Below are 23,760 nucleotides of genomic sequence, written 5' to 3' on the forward strand. Positions count from 1 at the left end.
TATAAGTCGAGGGTGGATGAGGATGATATACACGATAGTGGGGGAAAATTTACTTAGGAATCGAGCAACAAGATCTTTCGATGCTCCTTAGGATCATTTCTTCGTCAGCTCTCACCTGCTAAAGTAAGTGTTAGTTTCTAAGATTGAATTTTCATTTAATGTCGATTACAACTATTAACAATTTTAATTTCATCAGTTTTCTATTATTCTATAAATTTTTAATACGACATTATATTAATTTTAACAAAATATTTTATAAAAATATTTTGATAGTTTTATTTCTATAGAATTTCAGTATCTATTAATTATATAATTTTTAAATCGTAACATTAATTTAAAAATTTTGTAAATTATACGTTAAATAATTAAACTCTTGTCATTTTTATCGTTAGGTGAAAACAACGAAAGGAAAGTGAATTTGATTTTATAAAAAAGTGATTACGTTGAAGTACAATTCAACAATGAGCCGCATCTGTGTAATTATCCTTATTACAGGTAACGAAATGCATATATTTAATACTTATTAAATATTAATTATATTTATTAATTAATAATAATTATATTATTATTATTTTTATTTTTATTATTTATTGTTATTTTTAACGCAATTTGAATTCGATTTCTTTCACTTATATTATATGAATATTTTTTATCAGAAAATAATTAGTAAACTTTATCGAGTAAAGTACAATACGATAACGAACTCGATGATTCAAAGAGATTATGGATTACCTGGAATTAATTGATCAAAATGTTTGATATTCTCTGCACTATAATCCTATTAGTCATCATAATCTATTTTTATTTGTAAAAGCTTTTGTCATCAATCGAATAGAAACGTTGAAATGATTACATAAAAAAAAAAAAAAGAAAAGAAATAAAAAAGATAATATAATATACAGTAATTTTTTAAAATAAAGATCCAAACGGGAATTGTCGTGTAATTTTTGTGTAACTGATTTAGTTTCTTAATAAAAATAGTTTGTAAAGATTTTTAACAAAACAAATCATAATTTTTTATAATTTTTATATAAATTAAAAATATAGAAATATTAGGTTTAAACAATTAAATACATTAAATTATATTGCATTTAATCAAATTTGATATTATTTATATTGATTTAAAATTATTTTCTTTTGGCCCCTTATGTTGAATATAAAAATATTGAAAGTTAGAAGAAAAAAGTTAGTTAAAATTATGCATCAATTTATATATTAGCAGAAAACTTGTAATTACTTAATTAACATTCATTACCGATATAAAGTTCGTGCTATCACATCCATAAATGCATCAAGTGTAGTCTGGTTGCCATAGCGTTTTCACGTGATGCTCGTCCATATATTTACTTTTCCTAGCTGTTTTACAAACATTACAAATATTTATAGAAAATTTTTAATTTCCGACGGAATTCCTTTGGACATCGCTAAAATATTCTTCGACTTTACATTTTGATCAATAATTATAATAATTTATAGATTATAAATCAATATTTTTTTTTTTTTTTATAATTTATTATCCATTTATTATATTTTTTTGCTGATATAAAATAAATTAATATTTATATTTTATAAATTATCATTGACTAGTATAATAAACTGATATTTATATTGTGTAAATTATAGTTGGAAAAAACATTTATAAATATTACTTTTATGAAAGATTATTTTTTATTTGTAATTTATGATGTTTCTTCATGAAATATTTCAGTCTGCGCTTTGTGGACTTTTGGAGAGACTCTATCGTGTGACCAATGTGGACAGGAATGCGCCGGAATCTGTGGTACGCGACAATTTCGGGCCTGCTGCTTCAACAATATGAAAAAAAGAAACTCTGACTTTGTATTTAAATTTGGGATGAGATCACGAAGATATGCAATACCATTCTACCGTCCGGCTTACGACGCATAATATTACTGAATCTACATTATCGAATACCTCTGCAATTATTTAAATGATTTATATTCTTTCAAGTAGTCACTATATCTGATATAATTTCTTTTCCTTTTCGATAAACGATCTGTTAAATGATATTAAAGACATTATAGAGCAGCACGTACTCAGGGATAATTCTTTGATTATAATACATTATATCTTTGATTGTCTGATCAATTATTTTCATGACATCAATTAAATTATTATATCATTTTTCCTATTTGATATTATTTTGTTTATTACTATTATCCAAATTGTATTTTATTTTATCGTTTATCGCTACATATATTTATTAATGAGTCACATATATTTTTGTTAATATATTAAAATCGGATAATTATGATTTTTAGACAGGAAGGAGTTCATGTAATAATAGGAATACAAACTGAAATAAAAATAGATTTCATATTAACATATATATTTACATTTTAAATTTGTTTAAATTTATTTATTAACTTTATGTAAAATTTTAGATTATAACGTTAAATTGATTTTTCGTATAATATTAATTGCTTTCTTAATTAATAATTGTTTCTTTTCGCCAGTACATTTTTTTGATTGCCTCAGTAGTTTATTGCACTTTTTTTTAACAATTTTCCATTGTAACTTACTTATTCCTGGATAACAATTTTTATTTAAAAGTATATTCAAATCTGATTTTTTCATATTATCAAAATTAGGAGTAACATTTTTATTTGAGATTGTATTACATGATTGAATCAATTTCTTTTTCTTTGCTTTAGGTTCCAATTGACATAATGTAGTTCTACAGTCATTAAGTAAAGAAGAGCTTTTTTCTTCTTTTTGTTTTGGTTTCTTAGGTGTGAATGTAATTGTTTGTTTTCTATCACTCTCATTCCCTTCATTATTTAGTGACAATTTTTGCTCTCCTAGTGATTCTTTCTTCTTACGTTTTTTCTTATTAAAATTTAATGCAGAGCTTGAACGATTGACAACTTCTAGAAAATAATGTCAAAAATGTTTAGTATATTTTCAATATTTTTTATTTTATTTAATGAATAATAATATTTTTCATACCTCCAAGATCATCGTCCATATGAATGGAAAGTTCACCAACATTTTTTGAAATGTTTGATTTCGAAATATTTTCTGATACACCACAGATAAAATCAGTAGTATTTAATTCTGTCAACTTATCTTGAAAGTCAGAAGTTAAATCATTGTCTAAATTATCATCTTGTACATTAATTAATTTGAACATCTTGTCCTTCAAAATATTTTCTTCGGGCATGCTATGATTATATCCAAAAAATATTTATAAGATAAATATTTTTAATTTACAAATTTATAATATCAATTTAGCTAGTTCATCTAATTAGAATACCTTGATTTATTTTCATCGAGCCATGATAAAGCAAGCCATGATTTTAAATCAGATGGTAAGTCGTCTTTTTTCAAAAGCCAGGGATAACCTATCATTTTGAATGTATTCAAAAATTGATAGAGACCATTATACCAAATGCAAGATCTTTTAACTAAATATTTTGATAAGATCCTAAAAACATATATAATATATTAGAACCAAAATAAATATTTCAAAATATATATATAAATAAATAACATACCAAATTCTACTAATGATAGCATATGCTACAAGTGTAATAGTCCATGCATGACCTAATATAATACGAGTTCGTAAATATGTACCAGCGCACTTTGCAACTTCTTCCACTCTTGCTAAAAGCTTTGCAAAACCTTGAGTTCTGACAAGAATGTACTCTAACATTTGTTTGCTTGGCAAAGTAACAAATATACCACTTAATTCTATATAACTTTCAAAATTCTTGTATTCCTTTTCAAGTCCTAAATTCAAATAATTGAGTAAAGCTCTGTTTACTTTCTCCATATTCTTAAAACCTTTGTCATTGCGAAATTTACATTTCATACGATAGATTAATCTACTTAATATTGCTGCTTCTGTGTGCATATCATTTCGGGATTCTAAATCCTTAATAATATGTTTTAACGTCTTCTTAAGTCCTGTGACATCTATTTAGAAAAAGATTTTATAGATAATTATTACATAAAAATATAAATTTTACTATACAACTTGTATGAAAATTAAAATGATTTTATCTTTTTGTATACATAAGTTGTAAGAATTTAGGTTAGAATATATTTTTACCAAATTTCTGAGCTTCGATACGCCACGTGATATTTGGTGGATGTTCAATGTGAATTCTATTCCAAATAGCTTCCATATTTTATATCTATTAATTAATATATATAATTTAAATACAAATATTTTCGATCATAACCATATAAATTCACTAATCCCGCCGTGTCAAATAAAACACAATACATAATCGCATCTAAAGAGAAAACGATCACATTCTGCGCAGCTTTGAGAAGAGTGGGGATTAAATGGGAGGGATTTGAATACGCTACGCTCAGTGCCGTATGCGTTATTATCGTACTCTTGTACCCTGAAGGTACAATATATTCTTTATAAATGGAGTAAATGAATTTATACGCGCAGATTTCTAACTATTCGTCATTCTTTGACAACGTAGAAGGAGTAAATTGGACATTCGTAAAACATTATAACTCATTCAAATTTATGACACATAACTATGGTAAATTATATGTGTGTATATTTATGTTGTATATATGTGTGTACATAAGTTTGAGATACATATGAGCTTTTGCATATGAATAATTTATTCTAATATTATAATTTAATAAATCTCTTTAAACGTATTTTTTTCTTTAAACGTATATTTCTCTTTAAACGTATATTAATAAAATTTGATAAATAAATTTTTAACAATATAACTATAAGAATATTTACGGAGCACTGTAAACTATCATACCAGGTGAATCGGAAGGTTTAATTGGAGTTGGTCGGCAAAGAACAGGCGGTCCAGGTGGTGGACCACGAGGAATTAATTTATCAACACCGTAATAACTGAAACCACCTTGAATTATCGGACGATAAGTAAGATTCGTCCATTGTCCGCAACCATGAGGCGGATTAGCGGCTGGTGCAAATCTAAAATAAAAATAATTCATTAAAAATTAAAACGAATTAATAGAACGTTAAAAAAAGAATATGAAAAAATATAACAAATTATAAGTTAAAAGAAATATAGCAATAATTGCTATATATAATGCATACCTGATAGCTTTAATAGGTTCAATTTTCGGAAAATATGCTTTGCAACTTAATTTTGGTCTCCTAGTCTGTGGTGGTGGTAAAGAACACGTTATAATTGTGCAAGGAGTTGGACAAGGGTAAATCGGATCAGGTGGAATTTGTGGGGGTGGACATGGTGGGCATATTAAAGAACATCGGAAGCACTGATCATTTGAACTTCAGTAGTGTACGATCAGTTAATATTATTATATCTAGTTAATCGATCGTAGGATTAAAGCCTTTATTAACTTACCACATTTCGATAGGTTTGCTGTCTTTTCGATATTTTTCAAATTATTCCTGAAATTTATTATTATATATTGTTTATTGAAATTTTATTATATATTGTTTACTGAAATATTATTATATATTGTTTACTAAAATACGAAAACGATATAATTTATTTGTATATCGGATAAACGTCTTTAATTTATCTGAACGGAGATGAAACAAACATAAGAACGTTAGAAGCTACGAAGTCACTTGCAAATGAATCTATATAAATGCAATTACTTGATAATTACGATCATTCATTATTTATTCTATTTTTCCGATTAACGCAATTTTATCCCTATAAAACAATAAATTTTTATTAATGCGATAGGTGTTACAATTTTTATTTTATTAAATAATTATACATCACGATAAATCAGATAATATGAATAATTTATAATTCAGTTAATTCATATTACGCAAATATTTTATAATTTAAATTGTTACGATTTATATTATAATTAATTATTATGGAATCAACATGTAACAGACATTCCAGGTATGGGAGTACACGGCATACATGGTGGAGGACAAGCAGGTGGTAGACAAGGATAACATTTACTGGTACCAATGTAAAAAAGTCCGCCAGTGTTAATCGGTGTCCGAATGACAGGCATAATAGGCTCACAGGGTGCTGGTACTGGTTTTGGTATAGGTGCAGTCGTAACACAAGGATAACCGGTGCAAGGTGGACATATGAAAGGACATGGTGGACATGGTGGGATAGGTCCTAATGGAGGACACGTCATACATGGAACTGGTGAACTTGGAGCACATGGACCACAAGGTCTCGAGGAAGCTAAACCAATCGGCGGAACCAGAGGAATAGTACAACAGGGATCACATTTTACTGGAGCACATGGATTACAAGGAGGTGGTGGGCAGCATGAAGATGGCACACAAAAAATGGCTGGACATGGAGGTTCAGGCGGTGGACAGCAACCGCAACTGAAAGAAAATTAAGAACAATGAGCATGTACATTATTTATTTTATATAAAAATAATTAAATTGCACCTTTCGATAATGGCCTTCAAAGCTTTCTTATCGTATGTACCTTGACATTTTACCATCACAGACATATTTATTACTTGTGAATAATTTTATAAGAATTTTCATATGTTTACAAATTTTATAAGACACCGATATTAAATAAAGAAAAGCGTGAAGTTTGGTGATATAATAATTGAGAATCTTCATAAAAACAGAGGTACTGATTCGTATAACTACGATATTACAGATTCGTAAAAAAAAAAAAAAAAAAAATAAATAAATAAAAAATAACAATTTTTAAACTGCAGATTAATAAAAATATTAGGATGAGGGAGCATAATAATTTTTATCAGGAAGAGGGCCGGAATGTGGAGGTAGCCATGGCGGGCAAATTGGTGGAGGCGGTGGAGGTAATGCTATGCAAACAGGTCGTGGTTTACAACAAAAGCAAGGATCGCATGGTGGTAAAGGTGGATAACAGCAAACTGGTGGGCTATATGGGCAACAACTATAAAAAAAAATTAATAGCCATTTATAGAATATCTAATATTTTTATACTATTTAGAAAAATAGAAAAAAGCTCACTAATAATTTTTCAACAAATAGTATGAACTATCATAAATACTAAGTGTGCCTTTCACGATCACCGACATTATTTAAAAAATAATGTATTTTTACTTTCAATTTTGTGAGTTTCTTCTTAATACGTTGATATTTTTAATAAATTATACAAGTTATGTCTTTTGTTTTATTTATAATTATATGTATATCTTGAAGTTGTAACACTATATGAACTGTAAAATATGAAAATACATTATTATTATCATATAATCTATTTAATATATTTTATTCATATAGTTCTCGTATAATTGTATAAGTGACGTCGGTGTTCTTGGAGTCACTATTGATAATGCAACTTTGAAATGATCTTTGGTAACAATAGCAGCGTCCAAGTTCTCCTCGAGCGCGTTCATTGCTGCTTCGTGACATATCGCTTGAATTTCAGCTCCAGAATAACCTTCTGTCAGCTCGACTAAATCCAATATATTTACATCTTCTGCAATTGGCATTTTTTTAAGCTTTATGTCAAATATTTCTTCTCTGGTTTCACCATCAGGTAATCCCACGTAAATTATTCTATCTAAACGACCAGGACGAAGTAGAGCCTGATAAAAATAATTATTCATTACTTATCAATATTTGAATTAAATATAGATCACAAATACGAACCTTGTCTATTTTATCAGGACGATTTGTAGCTGCTACTAATGTAACATTTCCTAAGGCCGTGACACCATCTAATTCTGTAAGTAATTGTGCCAAGACACGTTCTTGAACATTACTTCCATTACCATTTAATGAAGATCCTCTTTCTCCTCCAAGGGCATCGATTTCATCTATAAAAATGATAGAGGGTGCAACTTGACGAGCTTTTCGAAAAACTTCACGTACAGCTTTCTCAGATTCGCCAACCCATTTAGAGAATAGTTCTGGGCCCTACGAATAATGATTACGTTGAATATGTCAGCGTAAGAAAACTATTTATTGAAAAAAAATTTACCCTAATATTTAAAAAATTAACTTTGCTTTCTGTAGCAAGAGCTTTAGCAATCATGGTTTTTGAACAACCAGGTGGACCAAACATAAGTACTCCTCTAGGTGGTGTTATTCCCATTCTAGCAAATGCTTCAGGATGTCTCAAAGGCCATTCAATAGATTGTTTTAATTTTAATTTTAATTCTTTCTGTCCACCTATGTCAGACCATCTAACTGTAGGAACTTCTACCAAAACTTCTTTCATGGCAGAGGGTTTAGTTACGGTTAAAGCATAATTAAAATCATCTATCGTTATATTTATCTCATCATTTGCTCTGGTATCAGTAACATTAATAGAATGCTGACGTTTAACGGCAGCCATCAATGCTTGCGAACACAGACCATATATATCAGCACCAACAAAACCATGAGTAGAAAAAGAAATACTCATTATATCATTTTGTGATAAAGTATTTGGTACTTTTTTGAGTAATTTAAATAATATTTCGAAACGCGTACTTTGAAAAGGTACATAAACTTCAAATTCTTTATCGATTCTGCCAGGTCTTCTTAAAGATGCATCTACAAATTCAATTCTTGATGTAGTAGCTATTACAATAATATTATCTTTTGTATTCTGTAATTCATCAAAAAGTGATATTATTTGAGCAAGAACTCTTCTTTCCTGATCTGTACTCGAGTTACTCCTTTTCGGACATAACGTATCAATATCTTCCAACAATATTATACTTGGAGTATTAGCTTTTGCTTCTGTAAAAATTTTTTTCAGCTTCCTCTCAGTTTCACCCATAGATTTACTATAAATGTCTGAACTGTGAACATTAAAATAGTTGACTTTGTACTCTGATATAATAGCATTAGCAATCGTAGATTTGCCAACGCCAGGAGTACCATAGAGTAAAATTCCTTTGCTGATAAAAAAATCACCAATATTACATTTACCTAATCCAATATCCACTACATCTTTTATATCTGCTATTAAATCATTATATCCTCCTATATCTTCTATTTTATACTTTACTTTTTTCTGTTCTTCTTTAACCATTGATATATCTTCCTGAATGATCCATTTTGTAGAATACATAGCTTTATAATATTTTATATAGGATTCATCTGTAGTTAAATGTAAACAATTGAAAGCCAATAATAAATCGTCATCCGTATCTATCGTATTTTCATTCTGATCTATTGAAGCTGCTGTAATTATGTATGTCAATTTTCTTCCATAGTATGGGATACTTATTTTATTTCCAATGCAAAATATTTTTTGTTCATTACAGTTCTTAAAAAGTATTTCTAGATCTGTAGACATATGTGGTAATGCATGTTTGCCGGTACACTTGACAGTAAATTCTTTAGCTACAGCTACATCATGCTTCACATTTTGTATCTTAATCAAACCTTTCAAGTTGTTTAATTCAATGGCTAAAGAAATGATCAGTAGTTATGCCATATCTTTTTAATTATATAAATAGATTTGATGTACATGTCTAACTTACTAGGCTTAGATAAAGAAACGCTCAATAATGACTTATCATTGGTAGGCCAAGCTATTTTTACAATTATATTATTTTTTGTCACAACAGTAACAGGATCTCCTATAGCAATATTGCATAATTGCATCACAGACTGTGACATGAACACCATATCATTTAAGTCTCTTACGGATACATTCGTTGGTGCTATAAAATAACGTATAACTTAACATAAAGTGAATAGAGAATTAAAATATTAATGATATATATATATATATATATTTACCTGAAGCACTATAAATTTCTAAAGTACTATGCAAAGTATCATTGAAAATAAAATTATGGTTCCAATTTTCAAAACAAGGTGGACAATTTGATTCATGTAAGGTTGCATCCTTTTGTCCAAAAGTGCACTGACATTTGTCACATGTTGTTAATGATGATAAACTTTTTCTAGATTTAGATGACATGCTGAAAAAAGGCAAAGTAAAATTTATTATTTTAATTTTTAATAATCATTTAACACAAATAAGAATAATAAATTAATCATATTTAATTGATGATCAAGTACTTAAACATAACCTAAAAACGAAACAAACATTAATCGAATTTAACATATAAGTAAAGAATAAAAAAGAAAAACCTTGTCGATAAAAAAGTGAAGATATAATTAGCTTTGAATGTTTATAAAATAAAAAATGCTTCAATTATGCATTAAAAAAATATATCATTAACTTGTATGGCCATCTGCCTTGAATCCAACGTGAATCCAATTTGAATACTACTTGAAACAAACTTCTTTTTATTTTTTATTTTATTATCATTTTGACGACATTGACTTTAGTGAAAATTTTTCTTCCGGTGTCATAGATTTGAATATTTTTAATTTCTAAAAATTACATGTTCGATAAAGAAAATTAATGAGTAATAATATAATTACGAATTAATAAATTTCGACTATTAAAAATATTTGTTAACTAAATATATCAATTAAAATATTTATTAATTATAAGGATTATATATGTATGTATGTGATTTATTCTTTATATAACCTTTATAAGTATAAAGAAAAAAAATCGTTTTTACTCATAGAAAATATGTAATAGTTTCATCCAATTTAACGATTTTAAAAAATTACAAGAATACTTAACAAATAATTTTGCAACCAATATGGATCCGAGTCTGAGGACGAATCTGACAATGAGATTGATGCGGTGATTTATAAGTAACGATAATGACTTTGAGTTATTTGCCGCGGTAGCAGCGAAGGAAGGAGTGTTAATGAGTCCAGAACGCAAAGAAATCCCTTGATGCAATCAACAATGATGATGCAGCCGGTCGAGCCATTGGTGGTAAATCGCGATGAAGGAGAGAAGGTGATTTAACAAAAAGGAAGGTAATAGACCGACGAAATGAATAATGTTCTCATCTCTTTCTCTCTACTTTCATTGCATTAGCGTCGAAAGAAAAAAGTCCCTTAACAAATAAAATTTGCGAGTCAAAACTTCTTAACGTTTTTCCCCCCTCCCTCCTATTCTTATAATCATCCTTTTGAACTCATACATCTCATTAGCCAAAAATCAGAAAAAAATCCTTCTTATATTACAATAGAAAAAGTCATAATGCGTGCTTTGAGAAAATATGCGATAAATTTTAATATAAAAGTTTATATAATATAATAAATTTATTTAATAAAGCAAACGATTGAAATTAATCATTCTGATTAGTCGATTCAATGATTCAATATGTTCACGTAATGTCATAATATTATGAACTAATAATAAGTAATTCCTAATTGAAAATATTTCGTGGCTTTCAAAGGAATTTCAATATTTTTTTCAAAATATTTGACTCTAACAAAACCGATGTTCACAATAAAATTTCGTATAAACGATATAATTAATCTAAAACCAATTAAATCATATCGTCATAATGTTTATTCCAAGAAATCATTTAGGTAAATGATCGGAATTGTTAATTTCTAAGATATCACGATATCTATTTAGGTAAAAGCGTTTGCCGATAAACATGTGACGATATGGTAATCACGTAACAGATCGTTCATATATTTCGGTATTTAAGCGTATTAGTAATTTTACCGAATTGGCGTCACACAATTGTAATGTTCACACATTGGTTCAATTTTATACAGTCATGACGGTAGTTTGGTGTGAACATGTACATATAAAAAATATGCGCCATTGGAGAAGCCGATTAAAATAAATAATTTGAACAAAAAAAAAAAAGAGAAAAGAAAAAAAAAGACCGATCCGGTGCCATGTGAACGAGCTGTAAGGCAATCAGATAGACAAGGAGACAAGCAAGCAAGCAGGGAAGTGGACAGACAAGCGTGCAGGCAAGCAAGCAAGCAAGCAGGCAGACAGGCAGGCAGGCAGGCAGGCAAACGAGCAAGCAAGCGAGCAAGCGGGCAGGTTCGGCAAAATCAACGCGGAGTGATTGCCGGCAAAGTCGGCAAAGAGAGGCAAGTGATGGACGGCCCATCAGGAGGGCCCCGACGTTCCGTACCAAACGAGATTAATAGAGATCCGGCTGTCAGCCGGACGCCTCACCGTCTGAGCGAGATCTGAGCGGGTACCAGACGGCCAGTCTTCCCGCAGATCGCAACCTGCGTGGGCAAGAACCGATCGTGATCGATCGCACGGTTTAAGCATTCTTTAGGCTACTCGTCTTCTATACGAGTCCGCGAGTTATAATAACGTTTGATCCTCTAGTCATTTTGGGGGAGATCTGTAATGAGATAACGATAGTGAAAATTATACGTTATCGTGATTTAACTGATACGCGATTAGAGAGAGAGAGAGAGAGAGAGAGAGAGAGAGAGAGAGAGAGAGAGAGAGAGAGAGGGAGAGAGAGAGAGAGAGATAGAAAAAAAATAAAGAATAAAAAAGAATAATAATAAAAAAAACACAAAAAAAAAGAAAAAAGAATTTTCTTAATCCATCATATTGTAAAATTTCTCTACAAATAGGTCTATCTTTCTTTTCGTACCGATGCGAATGCAAAGCACGAGGGGATGGTGGAGCGTCCTCGGCAGTTTTGCCCTGATTTTTCTCGCCAATATACGATTAGGTAGGCTATCCAATACGCAGGATAAATCGTCTTACGTTACCAACGTAATAAAAAATATTCGTTATTAATGAATTTTTTTCCGAATTTTCTTTTTTATCTCATTTACATTTACATAAGAAAATGTATCGATCGATTGCAATATTGTTTTTACAAGTAATTATTTATCTTTAAACAAAATCAATTTTTAAATATATGTAAAGATTAACAGAATAAATTCATTCTAATCGTTTTTGAAAAAGCAATTGACTTTATGAAAATTCGTTTGTTTTTTTAGCTTTCAGCGAAAAGGATTCGGAGGGAAAAGTTCATACGGAGGAAGCACGGCAACATCTTTGCTGTGCGAGGCACGAAAAAATGATTGACGTCGGTTATGGTGAGTTCTCTACGATTTATACAAATTAATATTATTATCATCTATATAAATGAAATATAAAACATACATACACTATGTAAAGATTGCATAAGTGATTCTTTAAAAAAAAAAGAAAAAATATATAAATAAATAAATAAATAAATAATTAAAAAAGAAAAAGACCGGGTTGCATAATGCATCGTGGACTTATTTGTCGTTAGAAAATATGACCTTGTCTTCGTTAGATACCACCGAGCAAGATTATTACTGGGTGTTTAATCAATTGACGCCCGGTGTCGATGTCGAGGGTGATGGAACGTCCGGTATTCTCGCATAGCAAATATACTTACATACTTACATACACTCACACATCGTCAATATTCGTGATTTAGAATACCGGTTCGTTCTGACGAAGAATTTGTTTCTTCGATCGGCGGATCGCTTTGAGCATATCGATCCCGATTAATCATAATAACGTTCCTCTTCTTCGATTCATTGACCGTAATAAAATGCTGCGAACCTCGAGACCATTGACATGAGAAATGAATTGGCAAGTTGAAAGTGCGAACGAAGGAATTAATATTTCGTAGAAGTGTTATTTGTGGGTTATATAAATTGTCGTACTTGTTATATAAAAAAAAATATAACAAGTACTTTTGAAAAATTCAGCAGCCAATTTATATCAGATTTCGCTTGTAAAATTTTTCGATTTTACTTATATTAGTAATCGTTACCATTAACTCAATAAAGTGTTTAATTACTTTTTATGATTTATAAATATTACACAATTTATAATTCGCACATATATATATATATATATATATGTGCGTATATATACATATGTACATATGTATATATATATATGTGCGTGTGCATGTATGACCAAACTTATATTTTTTAATAATATTGCATTACAATATACATAAGTTAGAATTGTATATATGTAATTTAGATAAGACACTTATAAAATTCGAGCGAACAGGAAATTCATTGGCAATATTATTTGTATTTCTATAAAGAACATCTACATTTGTGTTTTTAAAACAAATATACGCAAAAAATATAGCACTAAAGAATGGACGAAAGAATGTAAATCGTAAAAAAATCTTCGAATTCAATATTATCCATATCTACATCCAAAATAGCTTGATTACATTAAGTATAGTATAAGAATTCAATTCACGAATACTTTATAATCATATGCACTATATTAAATGATAAATTTATATTTTAATGCGATTTAAAAAATTGTAAATTTTTTCTTTTATTGTGACACGATTTAATAGGTCGCAATTTTTAAAATTAAAAGAAGTTTACAATTTTTATATTCGATTTCTTCAAAATATTTACTTTTTTAATTTTTCTTCAGGAATATCTGGAGAAGTCATACAAATCGATATTGGACATTGTCGAAAGCTCTGTCCCCGATACGTTTCCGACGATCCTGGCGACGCTAGCAAACCGGCTGTTCAGGTAAAAATTTTCGACAAAATAAGAAAACGTAGGGAAATTAATTTGCAGAGTATATTCTTTTACCGTATTAACTGTTTAAAAGAATTTTATAAAAATTTATTTAAGTGCCTTTGAAAAATCTTTTATGAATTAATTTTTATTAAGAATTCATACTCCTTTATTTACTACAAAGTAAATAATAAACTTTACTATCCCCATGATTCTTAATAGCAATCTTATAAACAATGTCGTAAACGAACTGTTAGTGAATATATTTTACAAATGTTTCGGTATAATATCGGTATAAAATAAAGTTATAATCACACGATGACAATCAACGTGTTAAGGGAAACTTTTTAAGGGAAGCCTTGATCATCAAAGAGACAATTTTTTTGCGATATCGTAGCAGGAATGCAGCTTTAGGGAGGGCCTACGTGACTATGCGTAATCCGTGACTCATACTTGCGGGATGCACCAGGTGCAAAAACACCGTAGGCTGATTGCCGCATCAGGTTCCATACGAACAAAAAGCCCATCCTGCCGGATTGAAGTTTATCGAACCGGTCCGTGGATCTCTTTCGAATTTCATGCTGGAGTCTTTCGGCTGCTTGAAAATGAGAATGGCTTTGTGCCAGAGCGACTTTGGTCGAAAATAAATCAGAAAATTGCAAGATATTTTGCGAGTAAGAAAAGTAGAAGAAAAAAAGAAAAAAACAAGAAAACGGGAAAAAAAATGGATACCTTCAGGCATTCGATGGCCATTGAACTCGCCAAAATTCAAATTCCATCTGAAAGTGATCCTATATGGTAAAAACTACGCTTTCGAATAGCTTCAAGACGCGTCTAGGTTCCGATAGGAAAATGTTTTTAAAAGTTTTAACGCTATAGATAATAGTCTTTTATCTTCAACATTCTCTGATTGAAACAAGTTATCGTTGAAAAGAGATATTAAAAATATCCTTAGAAAAAATGAAAATATATAAGGAACTATTGGGACAACAATATCTAAGTGTATACAGGTGTGATCAAAGATATGAAACAAATTAAAAAATTTAAATATCTTACCAATAATAAAATATTTTTATGTTGAATTATTCTATTACTTTAGATTACATTCAAGTTATTATTTTAATTCTTGGATTCAATTAATGAAAATTTGTAAAAAATATTTTTCAATAAAATAATTATAATTTAAGAGAATTCTCTATAGAATGATTCATATTTAATGTGATCTTACAAATCTATATATCTGTAAAAAGAAAAAAATCAAAAGATCTTGATCACAGCGTATAGTACGTGCAAACATATTTTAAAGTACAGTTTCGAGAGAATTTTTATATCAAGAAGTATATATAGTTTGAGAGCCCAGTAATGTCGGCCGATTATGCCGAGGGCTATGAAGGGTGAAGAAAGACTGGAACGTATCTCAGATTTATGACGCATGAGTTCGACCAATCCGGAAGCTGGAATGTGGCCACGCCAGACATCGCACGATCGAACAATCTTCACGACTCTGAAAAGAGCTCACCCCGTATATCGATGAGGATTTTCAACTATAAAAAGAAATTATTCATATTTTTATTGTTAAAAAAAGAAGAGTTTTTAAAAGTTAATATATCAAAGATACAAGAAAAAAATCAAAAAACTAATGCATTTGGGTAAATGTAGCAATAAATAATCGCCTTTAAACAAAATAATCGTTAATAATAATAAACGGATAATATTAAACATTATACAAATAATTATATATTAATGTCAACATCTTTCTTTTTTTTTTTTAGAAATATAATAATAATAGTAAAAAAGTTATATTTTAATGTCACACAGAAAATAAGTCGATTGGTATAATAGTTTCCTATGTTTTCTCGTGAATATTATATACTTGATATATATGTCTGTATATATAGTATAAATATACATGTACAACATATATATGTATATATTTATATGATTGTATTATATATAATATTGTTATATATTTATATGGTTGTATTATATATAATATTGTTTACAATAATACATCGTATATATATAGCCTTTGATTACATTTATATATACATATATATATATATATATATATATATATATATATATATAGTTTCTATTAATTTTTAAAGTTTTTATTTGCAACAATATATGCAATCACAGAAAATTGTTGTAGACTTTTAGATATCTTCGAGTTCAGCAAAAGAAGATCCGGAGAAAGATTTTCCAAGGATGCGTATTTGGAGTGTCCCTTCGTGTATCGCTTCCTTGCACGGGTGGAGGAGGTTATTTTCGTCACGTAATGTAATCCGATTGGTAGTATTTACGATCTTGCAGCTCACCTACGCTCTCCTGGAGAGAAACAAGTCGGGAAGACGACGCTGCACGCGATATGCAAAGGAGAAGAGAGGAAAGAGGTTGCTTGTGGACGATGTGTTTTGCGTCCTTGGAAGGTCGTCTTGGGTCACCACACGCGGGCGCCAGCCTGTCCAGATACTAAATCCCGAGAATCGCGTTCTTTATATCCAGGAGGACAAATGATCCGGATGAAAAAGAAATTTATTAGATCCTCCTAAAGAAATTATTATAATGTAGTTAAAGAAAACGGAAAAAAGAATAAGTACTAAATTTATTTTCATGTCACGAAGAGTATGAAAAATAAAATTATCTTCTCTATGATATAATTGTAACATACAATTATATAAGATATCATATAAAAAGAAGAAAGTTGAAAACGATTATCACGTATATAATCAGGATGCATACACGCGAGCCAATAATTATGTTATCGATTTTTTATAATTCCTAAGAGTTTTTGCACTTACTGCAGTATCTTTTTTTTCCAGATGATCGAGACAGCCTCATCGAGAGAATCTCGTCTTTCTAAACCTTATATCTTTCTTAATGTACCAGACTCATTTAAAAATATGACTCGATCATTTCGATTGAATTATTAAACGATTAGGATAATATTAAGTACTAGATCTAGATATCGAATAAGAACGGATGATATTTGTTAGAGAAAAAATATACCTGTTATAATATTTTTAGAGATGTTCGCAAGAGGGTCATTGCCGGCCAAGAGCTGCTAGACTGGAAAGAGTATCCACGTTGCAGGGAGTCCGTATTATTGAGGCTGTTGATGCTTGCGAGTGTTCTTCAGATTCCTCTTGTAAAAGAGAATCATATACACATCTTATACATTCTGGTACACCGTATCAAGTCGTTATTGATGTTGGGGTTTGCATAGGACACTGTGGCAAAGGTATTAGAAATAATTAATATTTAGGAATAATAATAATAATAATCCAATAACAATAAAATGATAATGTATTTAATAAAATAATTTTATAGAAATGCTTGTACGTTATAATATCGTTTATATTTCTTTTTTTTTTTCTTAAGATCTTGGTTGCAAACCTGTAAGAAATAACACGGTCAGCGTTAAAGGACCAAATGGTAAATAAAATGTAAATATCATAAATTGAAAAATCTAAATGATATTATAACAATTATTACGTTTTAAGGAGACGAAGTTTATCCGGTTATCGAAAGATGCAGCTGTGTTGGTAATTGTCATCGAATGGATCACATGGAAACAGTGTTGGATTTCAGTGAAGTTGAAATTAAAGAGGGTACCAATACTACCGATGTCAAGCCCGTTGTTAGAGTAAGCAGTTTTGATATACCATCAAAGGATTTTTCGATAATCATAGAATTATTTTTCTTATGAATATTTTTTAGCAAATTAATGTTGGCCAATGTGTCGGAGCTTGTCCTGGAAACGAAACAGAAACTTGTCTTTTACGGGACAAACGTGAGCCCTCGAGATGTCTGGCTGGTCTTTATTCCAAACAACATACTTGCACACCGGCGAGATTTAAAGTTCACGAGTACAGGTAGGATCATTTGTATTTATTTAAAGAAGTTAAATATACTAATTGTGCAAAGTATTTTTAGAAAAATAATATAACATTAAATGCTCTTTTAGAACTCGACGAGGATCAAAACGCGAAGTGATACAAATTATTCAATGCATTTGCGTATAGAAAGGATCATCATTGAACATACAAATTTTATTATAAAAAAAAAAAAAAACGATGACGAAGATGTGACAGAAAATATCCTTTTGTGTTGCGTTTTGCAAAAACGTTAAGATATACTTTCTCTTTTTTTTTTAGATCTGCCGTGTAGTTATGTGGCTAATAAATTTCTAATGTCTTTTCTAAAGAAAAAAAAAAAAAAAAAAAAAAAAAAAAAAAAAAAAAAAAAAGAAAAGAAGAAAAACTCGAATCGCATGTCTGCCGGATCAACATCTTTCTGTGTAATATAACGATGTATAAGTTAATCGGCAAATAATAACGAAATATCTTTAAGTAAATTTAACTTTGAACTAAGAAATGTTATATCCTCACATGATGCTGAACGTATAATATACATATAGATATTTTCCATAGTTATGTATATTTCATGTATACATGTATTTTTATACGTATATTATACGTCTATTTTACGTCTATGATGTACTTATATAGTATGTCTATCAAATAAACGTATATTTTACATAACTCTTATAACTATTTATATATTATTAGTATTATAAAATATAGATGGAAATAGAGAAAGAGAGAGAGAGAGAGAGGGAGAGAGAGAGAGAGAGAGAGAGAAAGAGATAACTTTATTGTTACCCCCTTCAGATGTCACAATATCTTATATGTGGATATACTATATGTATGTACTTGTTTAGCATGAGATCTCGTCGCATACGTTATTCCCAAGCAATGCAGTTCGAAGTAAAAGACCGAAACTAACTGAAATTCGAGGCGACAACCTCGATATGAGAGAAAAACGTGGGCGAACGACTCATAAAAATACGCTCGTGACTTGTGATCAGTCATCGCCCTCGCAATGAAAAAAAAAAAAAAAAAAAAAAAAAGAAAAGAAGAAAAAAAAGAAAAAAAAGAAAAAAGAAAAAACAACGAATTATCTAAAACGTTCATCCACCTAAATATCGCGTCGCGAGCATAGCTTGGTGCTTACGAATCCGTAGAATTTAGGAAACGTGCTTTTTATAATAGCCCGGCACTGTCATCATCGCTCAACGATTTCCATCGTCTCAATAACACACACACACATACATATATTCATTTATTTTTTATAAAATATATATATATACATATTTAATTTATTTACGAACTATTATTTAAAATTCGTATAAACAACATTTTTTAGCGACAATAACAATGATAATTAAACATCCTGTAATAATTTAATATTGGATATGAATTATATTGCTAAACAAAATTGTTTAAATAATAACAAAATAGATATAGATACAAACAACAGTCAAATTTGATAGTCAAAAACAAAAATAATATTGTGAAAAAGTTAAGAAGAGAAATATATACAAACGAGATCTTCTTTGACGAGTAGGTTAAAGGGCCAAGATGTGTTGTCGTTGTTGACAATTATGCGGACAAATAAATGGTTTGCGTATATGTCGCGGTGTGACTGTGTACATATATATATATATATATATATATATATATATATATATATATATAAAACGTGAGAAGCGCCAATGTCGAGCGGGGAGTAAAGCGGGGGAAGGAACTCCCGGCATAGCATAAAGGTGACTCCTCGCAGCGAAAACCTTCCATATGCCACTTAGCGTCCCGTTGAGTTCGGCAAAGTGTCCGGTAAAGCAGAGATATCCGTTCCTTCGACGAAACGAGACATATAGAAAATAGAGTGTCTCTTTTTTTTTTCTTGTTCGTGATAAGGTGTCCAAGTCCACGATTAATTATTATACCATACGCAAATAATACAGTACCATAAAGGGTGAGTCATTTCGATAGGAACATCAAAATAACTTCGTTGTTTATGAACGTTTAAGAATTGACTCAGTCGAAGAAAATTGACGTCTTTCAAATAGACCAATGTATAATAATAGAAAAAGAATTTTTATACGTTTATAAACAACGAAAATGTTCAAATGATCCTATTGATATGACTCACTTCACATTTTGTGATACCAATAGAAAAATATAGCGGACACCTCACTCGCGTGAAGACCTGACTAAAACGTTGAATAAGATTTAGGTGTACATGTTTGACACCTTAAAGAAAGTGCACTCGATTGCTTCCCGATTTCTATTTTCCTTCTAATCAAACGCAAGATCATATCAATGCAGACGCGAAGTGCATTGTCGTTATTGCTTGTGATGTCGGCGATGTCATTGTCGACGTATCTTCTTCCTGAAGCGGACGCATATCCCTCAGATCTTCTCAAGGATGATAAAGGTCAGGAAAGAAGGGGCCCGTCTTCGTCGCATAGTGAACTCACTCAGGGAAAAGAGCTCGGTAACGAGAAACACCAAGACGAGTTGGAAAAGTTGCAAAAGGTCCGTCTTGTATCCGATTTCTAACGATGTTTTTTCACGTACGTCGTTGAGAAGTAATTTATGAAAGGACGATTGAAAACTGAGTGTACGTGTCATTTTGTGCACAATATTAATCAAATATAATAATATTACAGATCTTTGGTATACGTGGCCAGGGCGAAATATCAGCCCACCGTAAGATACCACCTCAGTTCATGATGGAACTGTATAATATTATCGCCGATGATAAAGGCGTCACACGAGGACGAAATCCTTATAATGCTAAGATCGTACGGAGTTTCATCGAAAAGAGTAAATTCTTTTCTTTAATATCTACCCAAACCTCTTTCTCTTTCTCTCTCATATTTGTATATAATAAATTATCTATATTTCCATCTTCAATTCTCCCATTCTTAATTACTATACTTTCCACTTCAAGTAATCACTAATTTTAATCATTTATATAATTTAAATCACTCTTTTAACGTGACAATTTATTTAGAAGAAAATAATGACTAATTACTTCAACCCGTAGATACCTCCTTGCCTCATTTCTATTTTTTTAATGTATCCGGCCTTGAAGAAAACGAATCGGTTTTGGAAGCCGAGTTACATCTTTACAGAAAGAAAACGCCAACTAAATCGACGCATCCTTTGACGCTTACGTCGCCGTATTATTCGGTAAGCGTCAGACATCCAAATGATTTCCTTCCTCAATCTTCTCTTTTCATAAGATAATCACTTCTGTTCAGATAAGAGTCTATCAAGTGTTAGAGAAAAGAAGTCTTGCTGTACCGAATCTTCACAAGTTACTCAATATTCATTATGCTGGAATACATACTTCAGGTTGGCAGGTATGTTTTTATGCCCTTCAAAAGTAAAAAACTATTATTATTATATTATATATATAATATAATAATATTAATATATATATATTATATATATATAATATATATAATATATATAATATATATAATATATATAATATATATAATATATATAATATATAATATATATAATATATATAATATATAATATATAATATATACATAATATATAAATATATATATATATTATACACACACACACTTTATCTTCTAATTTAAATAGGATAGTTAGAACATAAACAGAGCTATCGTGTTAAAAGTTAAAGTTATTAAAAAACAGTTACTTACCACCATTCCACAGGTGTTTAACGTTAAAGAAGCTGTACTTTCCTGGTTCAGTGGTGATCCAAATCTTGGTCTCTTGGTGACGGTCACGACTTTGTTCGATGATGAAGTAAACATCGAGTTTTCTCGACGAAATGAATATCATCATAACAAGCAACCGATCTTGGTTCTTTTTAACGACGATGGTAAAGAACAACGACCTAGAATGAAAATCGTTCCGGATTACTATCCTTATGGGAATGACAATATCGACGAAGATAAATTACTTTATGACGGTGTAAACGATAAGATTAACTTGAAGGAAGACTATGACGAACATCTTCACAAACAGGAAAGACAGAGAGACGAGGTTGAAGGCACGTCAGGAATAAAAAGACGCGAAAAAGAATTTTTTTCAAGAGAGAAAAGAAAACAGGACGAGTCAGATTCAACTTGGCGGGAAGATTCCGTAGAACGTGATCGACGTGATACAAAATTAACCAGAGAACGTCCTAAGAAGATTATCTCGCATAAAACGAAGACGACGCATGTTTTAACGTCGATGGATATTTACAAGAGAGCCATGCTTCGGGAGAAATTAAATAAGGTCTCCCAAAGAGGAGCTAGCAGGAATCAACGTAGAGCGAGAAGATCAACAAAACAAAATGTTTTGTTGGGTTACAAAAACACGACTATCTGCTCGAGACACGAGCTTTACGTCGATTTCGAAAAAATTGGACTATCTTCAAACATAATTGCGCCTAAAGGATACTCTGCATATCATTGCAAAGGTCTTTGCGAGCCACCGCTGAGCCAAAATCAACAACCAACAAATCATGCCACCGTACAAAGTATTATTCATAAGATGGGTTTGGTGGAAGGCGTTGAAATGCCTTGCTGTGTACCAACGAAGCTATCTAGCACCAGTATGCTTTTCTACAACGATAACGAAAACGTTGCTTTGAAAATATACGAGGACATGATAGCTGAACATTGTGGTTGTCATTAATCGAATAACGCTTGTTTCGATCGAAAATTGTTGCTCGATATTTTCCTGAAGAGTCCATGTCAAAAGGACACACAGATTAGTGATCGTACGAACGATTCGTGAGTGTTCTTCAGGATTTCAAGAATTATGACTAAGAAAATAGATTAAATGTTGTATATTTTGGGTTCTCGTTGGTTCTTTTAAGTACTTACGTCCTCCTGAAAGAAAAATAAAAGAAAATTATTATTTTTACAATATCGAGCGTTATTTTCGCATAAGTCGTTGTACATCGACAAAGTCCTGTTTGTAAATAAGAACATTCCCAAGTATGCGTACATCCAAACACATATACACACGCACGCACACAAACACACGCAACGTTGTATTGTAATGTAATCTATTGTATTGTTATAACGTATCTCTGTAAATTATTATAATCGTAATTCGTAGATATAGATATGATAAGATTAAATTTGTATATATAAAATCTCGTGATAACTGCATTAGAATTATTTATAGTAAAATAGTAGATATACAATAAATGATATTTAAACCGATAATTATTATTATTTTTATTATTATTATTCCTTTGTCCCTCTTATCCTTAAAAAATATATAAAATGACAAATCATGAAAGTCTGCGTTAAAAACGTACACAGGACTTGATCATTGTCTACCATCAAAGGAGCGTCCCAAAATCAAACGCTTCTCTCAAGCTCGCGGAATGTTTTCGAGAGGGCGAACGATGAAATCAGCGGTGAAATTTATAAGCCTGGCGTTAAAATAAATGCGACAGTTATTCGTGTTGTTGACGGTGAGTTTGGCGCCGGTGGATTGCAGAAATGCAGTCGTGGAATGTGAAACGCTACCGGTGTTGAACTTCCACGAGTACGTTATGGAAAACAAAAGATAAGGGTGGCCGGCCTCTCTCGAAGTAACTTTGATATTAATTCGGACCACTCAATATGTAAATT

The 23,760-nt window shown here is 30.4% G+C and overlaps 5 protein-coding genes and 1 long non-coding RNA gene across 11 annotated transcripts; 2 read left to right on the top strand and 4 right to left on the bottom strand.

Moving 5' to 3' along the window:
* Positions 1–2,399: 2,399 nt before the first annotated feature.
* On the bottom strand, positions 2,400–4,265 carry LOC118446184 (ribonuclease MRP subunit P64). Of its 2 annotated transcripts, none has more exons than XM_085659687.1 (5): positions 4,079–4,265; positions 3,519–3,942; positions 3,278–3,448; positions 2,971–3,185; positions 2,400–2,888 (listed from the first exon to the last, which is right to left on the bottom strand). In XM_085659687.1, the coding sequence occupies exons 1-5, from the start codon at positions 4,152–4,154 to the stop codon at positions 2,407–2,409; spliced, it is 1,368 nt and encodes a 455-aa protein (XP_085515813.1). In that variant the 5' UTR covers positions 4,155–4,265; the 3' UTR covers positions 2,400–2,406. The 2 variants fall into 2 exon arrangements, with proteins under 2 accessions (XP_085515813.1, XP_035732430.2); XM_035876537.2 differs by having other exon boundaries at positions 2,400–2,891.
* Positions 4,266–5,737: 1,472 nt separating this feature from the next.
* On the bottom strand, positions 5,738–6,455 carry LOC146872712 (uncharacterized). The gene is made up of 2 exons (XM_085659774.1): positions 6,378–6,455; positions 5,738–6,310 (listed from the first exon to the last, which is right to left on the bottom strand). Exons 1-2 carry the CDS (start codon positions 6,440–6,442, stop codon positions 5,839–5,841), a joined length of 537 nt encoding a protein of 178 aa, XP_085515900.1. The 5' UTR covers positions 6,443–6,455; the 3' UTR covers positions 5,738–5,838.
* Positions 6,456–7,047: 592 nt separating this feature from the next.
* Positions 7,048–10,166, bottom strand: LOC118446242 (ATPase family gene 2 protein homolog A). Of its 2 annotated transcripts, none has more exons than XM_035876669.2 (6): positions 10,029–10,166; positions 9,672–9,856; positions 9,410–9,592; positions 7,915–9,335; positions 7,584–7,850; positions 7,048–7,519 (listed from the first exon to the last, which is right to left on the bottom strand). In XM_035876669.2, the coding sequence occupies exons 2-6, from the start codon at positions 9,853–9,855 to the stop codon at positions 7,190–7,192; spliced, it is 2,385 nt and encodes a 794-aa protein (XP_035732562.1). In that variant the 5' UTR covers position 9,856; positions 10,029–10,166; the 3' UTR covers positions 7,048–7,189. The 2 variants fall into 2 exon arrangements, with proteins under 2 accessions (XP_035732562.1, XP_085515899.1); XM_085659773.1 differs by having other exon boundaries at positions 10,121–10,153.
* A 596-nt stretch (positions 10,167–10,762) lies between these two features.
* On the top strand, positions 10,763–18,678 carry LOC118446185 (uncharacterized). 3 transcript variants are annotated; one of them, XM_085659803.1, is made up of 9 exons: positions 10,763–10,781; positions 12,375–12,475; positions 12,750–12,848; positions 14,197–14,300; positions 17,316–17,529; positions 17,670–17,723; positions 17,792–17,934; positions 18,009–18,163; positions 18,256–18,678. In XM_085659803.1, exons 2-9 carry the CDS (start codon positions 12,397–12,399, stop codon positions 18,311–18,313), a joined length of 906 nt encoding a protein of 301 aa, XP_085515929.1. In that variant the 5' UTR covers positions 10,763–10,781; positions 12,375–12,396; the 3' UTR covers positions 18,314–18,678. The 3 variants fall into 3 exon arrangements, with proteins under 3 accessions (XP_085515929.1, XP_085515928.1, XP_085515927.1); XM_085659802.1 differs by lacking the exon at positions 10,763–10,781 and adding an exon at positions 11,878–12,135; XM_085659801.1 differs by lacking the exon at positions 10,763–10,781 and having other exon boundaries at positions 11,878–12,475; positions 18,256–18,677.
* Positions 16,416–21,959, bottom strand: LOC146872713 (uncharacterized). Its single transcript, XR_014982651.1, has 5 exons — positions 21,823–21,959; positions 21,171–21,516; positions 17,784–18,042; positions 17,298–17,518; positions 16,416–16,836 (listed from the first exon to the last, which is right to left on the bottom strand). It is a non-coding gene; the product is annotated as an uncharacterized LOC146872713 (long non-coding RNA).
* Positions 19,901–23,346, top strand: LOC146872714 (bone morphogenetic protein 2). Of its 2 annotated transcripts, XM_085659796.1 has the most exons (6): positions 19,901–20,105; positions 20,306–20,668; positions 20,803–20,959; positions 21,183–21,328; positions 21,400–21,501; positions 21,836–23,346. In XM_085659796.1, the coding sequence occupies exons 2-6, from the start codon at positions 20,453–20,455 to the stop codon at positions 22,805–22,807; spliced, it is 1,593 nt and encodes a 530-aa protein (XP_085515922.1). In that variant the 5' UTR covers positions 19,901–20,105; positions 20,306–20,452; the 3' UTR covers positions 22,808–23,346. The 2 variants fall into 2 exon arrangements, with proteins under 2 accessions (XP_085515922.1, XP_085515923.1); XM_085659797.1 differs by lacking the exon at positions 19,901–20,105 and having other exon boundaries at positions 20,565–20,706.
* Positions 23,347–23,760: the final 414 nt, after the last annotated feature.

This window comes from Vespa mandarinia, chromosome 10 (genome assembly GCF_050613455.1).
Source record: "Vespa mandarinia isolate Hongniang chromosome 10, ASM5061345v1, whole genome shotgun sequence".
Classification (NCBI taxonomy): Eukaryota; Metazoa; Arthropoda; class Insecta; order Hymenoptera; family Vespidae; genus Vespa; species Vespa mandarinia.